Here is a 7,605-nt window from a genome sequence, read left to right as displayed (position 1 = left end):
CTCAAATCCCCAAATTCAATTCAAACATGCAAATTTGCAGAAGAATCTTCAATTCTTTGATGAAAATAAAAAGGTGAGAAAAACTCGGAAGAATCACCTGAAATTCTATTAGTTCGTTTCTCTTGATTCTAAGTTGTGAATATTGATTATTGTTAATGGTGTTGCTTGAGATTATAATATATATATATATATATATATATATATATATATATATATATATATGTGTTTGAGAATTGGGATAGCAATTTTAATTCGTCGTATTCTATATATGTGTTTGAATGAATTATATATTACTCTATATCAAATCGTTGCTCAAAGGCCATGGTTGCCATTGAGGTTGCAGACTTAGATGGGTTTGCTTCGATTCTATATCCGTGAGATGACCAAATGCTCAAAGTTCATGTAACGTAATGCATCAATGGATATCTTCTCGATCTGGAAATATTTGATTGTGGTTTGCTTGCTGCTGACTACATTTTGTTTCTGCTGGGTTGAATTTTCTGTTCTATGGGGTATTTGGGTTCTCTTGATTCATTGGAAATATTCAATTATGGGTTGAAAAATGTAATTTGAGGTTTTCAAATTGATTTTTTGGTCATGCACATACAAGTGAAAGATTTGAATTTTCCGGAGTGGTGATCATCTAGTTATGATTTTTCTAGAATTTGGATGTTAGGATTTGGATTTTGCAGAAAATGTTGACGTTGGGGTTCAATTTTTTTGTATTTGCATAAAATTTTGTTATTATCCTGCTTCTTAGTCTGACATTGCACCAAACGTTTCACTAAACTAGTCCATCTTAGTCTAGTATAAGCCAGTCCAATTTAGTCCCTGAAGTGAATCCAGTCCGGTGCAACAAACACATCCTTAGGGTTTTCTCTATTAGTCACCTTGGAGCCCTTATGGAGGATCTGTTTTGGGTTGAAACAGTTTCATGTTTATTTCCCTTATGTACTATTTGTAATTTGCTACAACAAAGAATCTTTACTCATGCTCTATTTGCATAAGAAGCGTCTTCTTTCTGTACGCCGATATTTGATGTAATATGTTCGTTTGACTTTATTTTAGGAAATTTCTCAAGTCTGAAAAAAAAAAAAAAAGAAAAAAAAAAAAAAAAAAAAAGAAGAAAAAAAAAAAGAAAAGAAAGCCGAGCCCTGTTGCCGTGTAGCACTTGCAGTAGGAAAGTCTGATGAGAAAGTCAGTCATTGTCTACATCAAATTGAGGTCGAAGAATTAGGGTTTTAGATCTGCGAAGATCTAACTTAATCACTCTCCGAAATTAATCCGAGAAATGGAAGCTCAAGCAAAAGAAGGAGACTCTCTGGAGAAGCGGCCCGGCATCTTCTTCCTTGGTTCCCCCGGCGTCGGCAAACGCTCTCTTATTTCTCGTAATCCCTCTCTCTCTCTCTCTCTCTCTCTCTCTCTCTCTCTCTCTCTCTCGCTCCCTCCTTTGACCGCTATTAAATTCGTGATCTGTTGATTCCAGGATTACTGGGTTTGGATTTTGACGACGCTTCTGATTCGTCATCGTCGTCATCTCAGCTGGTGGTTAATGGGTATGTAAATTTTTTAATTTTGCGATCAAAGAATTCAATTTTTAGGAATTTTGGGAACAAGAATACAATTTTTAGGAATTTTGAGAACAAAGAACTCGTTTGCAATTATTTTTAAATGTGAATTTTGATGAGTTTTGTGTTGGAAAAATTAGATGGAATATCTCTACAAAGTACTATACTGCTGATGTTTCGGTATGGATGGCTCATCTCCATGACGAATTTTCGATTGAGACCCTCCCAATGTATGACCAGTTGGCTGCCTTGATCTTGGTTTTCGACACAACTGAGGTTTCTGTCTGTTGCCGTTGCCCCTCACTCTTTGTCACTTTGTTTAGTATGATTTATTGATTCGTTTTATATCAATTTGCTTACACTATGCTGCAGTTGGCGTCTTTGTCTGCACTTCAGAAATGGGTGTCCCGAACTGATCTTCAAAAGTTCGATATACTAGTATGTGTAGGGAATAAGGTTGATCTTGTTCCGGGTCACCCAGTTCATGCTGTATATAGAAGACAATTGCAGAAGCTTGGAGACCCGTTTGCTGATGACGGTCCGGCTTTCACTGTGTATGGAATCTCCGAGGCTGAAGGAAGCAGTTTATTGGGGGATGACGAGCCACCTTGGGAGGCTAGGCACACGTGTTTGGAATGGTGTACTGAGCATAACATTGAGTTCGTCGAAGCTTGTGCTTCAAATGCTGATTTTGACAAATGTAAGGCAACTCTTCTTTCTGACATATTTATGGCAAGATTTATGCAAAAGTGGGGAATAAAAGTACACTGCTCAAAAGTGAAACATTCATGGTACAATTATGACGATTGAAGTATATTGTCACTCGGTGTTTGATAAAATTTTAAGGGTTGGGTTTAGAAGTTGTAGCAGACTCAATTTCAGGGTCCATTCACAACTTCATAATCGCTGTAGAGGATGACCACGATAATCAAATTTTAAGGGCATACCGTTGTGACATGAGTCTTTGTATGCTGAAGTGATTTAGGAGAGTAAGACTTTTACATCATATATACCCGAGTAAGAAAGAGAGTACATCTTGAGTTCACGTGTCATTTTCAATATTAAAAAGAATTGATTCGCCTGTGAAAATTAAAAAAACGTTATATCATGGTGAATGAACATGTCGATTGCACAGTACACACAATGTCTGTTTTGGAAGATATTTTTAGTTAAAGGTTTTTTTTATTTTTATTTTTATTTTTTACAGGTTTATCAGTTGATGGCGATTCACAAGGTATTGAACGGCTTTTTGGTGCTCTTTCTGCACACATGTGGCCTGGAATGATTTTGAAATCAGGCGATAAGATTGCTGAACCATCACTACCTGAAAGAGGAGAAGGTTATATATTCTATACCGCTTACATCTGGTTTATATACTATATTTTATATTAAGTAGAATTTTAAATGTTTGAAATTTGAATCCTTTCTGCTAGACTTGTCAGACGAAGAATCTGATTATGAATTTGAGTATGAAGTCCTCTCTGCGGGTTCAGCTGACCCATTTGATGACACGGAAGAATGGGTTTCTGCAAATGGTTTTGCTGGACCTTCAGATATACGAGGACTGGCTGCTCAAAGTAATCTTGTCCTAAAATGCAAAGAAGAGAATGGAACCAGCTGTGGTAAGCAGGAGTCCCATGCCTCAACCTCGACAGCTGCGTTGGATGATGGTATCAACAAAGGAGGGGTATCCAATGCAGAAAAACCTGACCAAGACACAAAACCTGACCAAGACACATTACTTGACCAAGCCCAAGAACCAGATGAGGGTTCGAATGTTGAATTTGAGGATTTGGAACAGTTGATGTCTGAGATTGGGAACATGCGTGACAGTTTGAGATTGATGCCCGATTTTCAGAGACGAGATATGGCTGCAAAGCTGGCCATGAAAATGGCTACGATGTTCGGGGGCGGCAGTGATGATGAAGTGGAAAGTATCGGCGAGTAAAGTCCATCAGCGTTTAAGAGGTGTAAGTAATTACACATCCCTGAATCTCCTCCTTATACTTTTGTCCACAAGCTGTTAAGGAAAGGGGAATCGGCAGTCGTCTTTACGAAAAGAACGGGATAGGTTGAGCTTTGTGGAAATATTTTGTGCTTCATTTGCCTGCTCTCTTGTACTGCATAAGGAGGTTCAGAATAGTCAATACCTATTACCCGTGCCCGAACCGAGCTGCTAGAAACTTATGTGTTTAATGAAACAGTGGAAATGTTAGGATTGTATTCGAAATTGGAGGGAAGAATCAATTAGATATCTTCTTGTAAACGTTTTTGTATAAGCACAAGTACCCGTGGTGTGATGATGTTGCAAAACTTTGATATGTGAACCAACATACAAATTAGAACTTTCCTCCAATGATTGCTGCAATTCTTACTTAGAGATCACCCCAAAAATAGAGAATAGAGTGGCTTCAGTGCTAAGTGGCAGCCGTTAGATTTTATTTTCACATATGTCGAAAGTATTTTATTCTCAATCAGAGTCATTTATTTTTCGTATCACTTAGTTCTATGTACTTCTACTAAGTTGAAAACCACCAATCGCAACGCAAAAGAGTGGTAGGAGTGCTGGTATTATTATTTCTTATGATGGTAGGAGGCGTAAAGATAGAGAGTTGCCAAATTTGACTGCCGCATTTGGCAGCTCTTGACAACCCGAAAGGTGGTGTGAACAATGTGCGGATAAAATCTTCCCATCATATGTATGCAATCATAAGAGAGAGGAGACAGTTGTATGCAACTGACAACATCCGAGAACTTTCTCCAGTGAATATAAATGTTAAGCCGGAGAAAATTTATTTATCACTGATTTTATGAAACCACTAGAGAGATGACACATTGTATATGATCGATACATTTGAGAATCTTCTCTAATCTGTGTGAGTTTTTGCCAAAGAAAATTTACTCTTATCACCGAACGTATATGATCATGAAAAAGATATCATACGTATTGTATGTCATTAGTCAAATTCGAGAATTTCTCCAATACATGAGCGAGAGATCCTGACCAAGACAGAGAACTTGACATCTCCGTTATATAATAAGAAGTATCGGCAGTGGTGATGAAGTGGAAAGCATTGGCAAGTAAGTACTGGTTTGGTACTGAGGTGCTTTTATAAAAAGTGGTTATAAAAAAAAAACTAAGCTAAAAAAAATGTTTGGTAAACACTTAAAAACAGCTTATTTTCACAGTTTTGGATGAAAAAAAAAAGCTGAAAACGTGAAGCAGCAAAAATGAGCTTATTCTCACAGTATAGTAGAAGCGGTTTTTTTTCAAAGCACAGCAATACCAAACCAACAGCGTTTAAAAGGTGCAAGTAATTGCACATCCCTGAGTCTCCTTCTTGTACTTTTGTCCACAAGCAGTTAAGGAAAGGGGAGTCTTCTTTACGAAAAGGAAAGATAGGATGAGCTTTTTGGATATATTTTGTGCTTCATATACTCTGATCTCTTGTACTGCATAAGGAGGTTCAGAAGTCAATACTAATTACCCGTGCCCGAACTGAGTTGCTAGAAACTTATTTGTTCAATGAAACAGTGGAAATGTTAGGATTGTATTCGAATATCGGAGGGAAGAATCAATTAGATATCTTCTTGTAAACATTTTTGTATGATCACGAGTAGCTGTGGTCTCATACGTTGCATGATGATGTTCCTAAACTTTGCTATGGAATCAACATACAAATTAGAAATTTCCTCTAGTGTGTAGCTTCAATGCTACGTAGCACTTAGTTTACGAGTGTTTTAGCCATTAGATTTTATTTTTAATCTTAGTCATTTATTTCTCGTATCACTTAGTATTACGTATTATTAAAAAAAAGAAATTGGTTTCTTTGTGCAAATTATTTTACTTGAAAAAAATTACTCAGATGGAACTTTTACCAAGTTGAAAATCACCAATCACAGCTCACAAGAGTGGTAGGAGTGCTGGTTTACTATTTCTTATGATGGTAGGAGCCGTAAACTTAGAGAGTTGCCAAATTGGACTGCCTCATTTGGTAGTTCTTGACAACCCGAAAGGTGGCGTGAACAACGCGTGGAGAAAATCTTCCCTATCACATGTATGCAATCATAGGAGAGAGCACATAGTTGTGTGCAACAAACAACATTCGAGAATCTTCTGAATGTGAATGTTATGCCGAAGAAAATTTATTTATTACTGATTTCATGAAATCATTGGAAAGATGACACAATCGATATATTTGAGAGTTTTTGTCAAAGAAAATTTATTCTATCATCGATTGTGTATGATTATAAAATATCATACGTGTTATCTACCATCAATAAAATTTTAGAATTTCTCCAATAAATACCAGCGAGAGACCACATACAGTTTTATTCAACCGAGGACATTCGGGAATATATGAGTTTCATGCCGGATGAGATGTCAAGTTCTCATTAGGCAGGAGTTTAGGAGTGATTAGTGGAAAGTAGGGAGAATAATGGGGTTGGCCAAATTAGGCTTTTGACTGACAAGTGTACCGGAGTGACTGGAACGGCGGATCAACATTAAACTATTGACATAGCCACTTAGGCAGCACACAGGATAAACTCAATTGAACAAGTTGGGGCTCGGTGCTCTTTTGTTCATGAATACCAGGAATATAAGTTGCTTTTAAGGTTTTTTATTTGACCAGAGAGATATTTTGGTTAGGTAAGTGATTGTGAACAATCTACGGCACCAAGTTTCAAATCCAAATTCACTTATAAGTAATGGAAAAGAACGTTCTTTGTTATCTGAAAAACGCTTTTACTGATATTTTCATAAGCACTTTTGGATTATTAGAAGGTTCTCTAGTTGGTTGATGAGATATTTAGATATGTAGGCAAGTGATTATATACGAACACCAGTAACATTTTTTTTATATTTATTTTAAATTTAAAGCAATTATAAATTGTTAAGAAAGAACGGTCTTGATCATCTAATTAATTAGAGATATATTCAAGTAGGTAAGCGAGTATGTACAATTTTCAATAAGATTTTCGATACAAAACACTTGTAAATTTAAGAAAGAAACGCTCTTAATAATTAGAGAACGCATTTCTCAATGATTTATTCATCGTTTATAAGAAGATATCTAATAACGATCAATAACCTAGGATTATAGTTCGGGGGCCCAAGGCATTTCTTTTCTTAGGAAAGGGATTCTCTTCAGATCCCTTCTTCCTAATTCAGCAAATCAGAGGATCTGTGCTGTTGAAATTTGATCAAATGGCTGAAGTAATTATAACTTTTAAAGTGGGCCTCTGTTCGTAGCCGTTGAATCAAATTTCAATGGTATAAATTCCTTAATTTGATGATTAGGAGGAAGAAATCCGAAGATGCCTCCTTCTCTTTTCTTAATACTTATGAGATTTATTCATCACTTTTCTCTTTCTATATATATATATATATATATATTTTTTTTTTTTTTTTGTGGTAAACTGGAATTTATAGCCAGGACAAAGATGCCAAAGATTACAATGAAAGCCCACAACAAGGCAAACAAGCAAAAAACAAAGCTGGAAGTGCAAGGGGAAGAAAGCCGACACTACCAAGAAGCAACTAGCGCCACCCCTTACACAACCAAAGAAAATTAATATGAGTAAGGCAGTTCATCTTTATTAAGTACATGAACAAGTGAAGATGGAGGTCTGTCAACCCAAGTAAAGTCACACATCTCCACACAATTGTGCGACGTCAACCAGTCCGCCACCATATTGGCTGATCTTGGAGCCCAAGACCAACGACATTCATGGAAGGAATTGCCGACTTTCTTACACCTTGTTAAGATTGGAAACGCCTCCCACCTGCCATTTGTTATGCTACCCTATAAACATGAAATAAAATTCGAGGAATCAGATTCAACAACCACATAACTACGACCCAAAGAATGTCCCAACTCACAGCCTCGCAGAATGGCTAAAGCCTCAGCAACCGGAACACTAGGGGCCTGGAAAACGAGATCGCCGAGCAGCAATAAAAGAACCCACCGAGTCCCTCACCATCTCTTTCTATTTTCAATAAGTTACTTGAAGACTAACAGAAAGTAGAAATTGA

At 36.9% G+C, this 7,605-nt stretch overlaps 1 protein-coding gene across 1 annotated transcript; it reads left to right on the top strand.

Moving 5' to 3' along the window:
- Positions 1-967: 967 nt before the first annotated feature.
- On the top strand, positions 968-3,924 carry LOC137740125 (GTP binding protein). The gene is made up of 6 exons (XM_068479939.2): positions 968-1,388; positions 1,487-1,556; positions 1,709-1,844; positions 1,941-2,268; positions 2,776-2,907; positions 3,002-3,924. The coding sequence occupies exons 1-6, from the start codon at positions 1,292-1,294 to the stop codon at positions 3,514-3,516; spliced, it is 1,278 nt and encodes a 425-aa protein (XP_068336040.2). The 5' UTR covers positions 968-1,291; the 3' UTR covers positions 3,517-3,924.
- The last annotated feature ends 3,681 nt before the right edge of the window (positions 3,925-7,605 follow it).

Source organism: Pyrus communis, chromosome 15 (genome assembly GCF_041283825.1).
Source record: "Pyrus communis isolate YQ-2024b chromosome 15, ASM4128382v1, whole genome shotgun sequence".
Taxonomy (NCBI): domain Eukaryota; kingdom Viridiplantae; phylum Streptophyta; class Magnoliopsida; order Rosales; family Rosaceae; genus Pyrus; species Pyrus communis.
The sequence above is the reverse complement of the archived record's forward strand: the minus strand, read 5'-3'. Positions and strand labels throughout refer to the sequence as shown.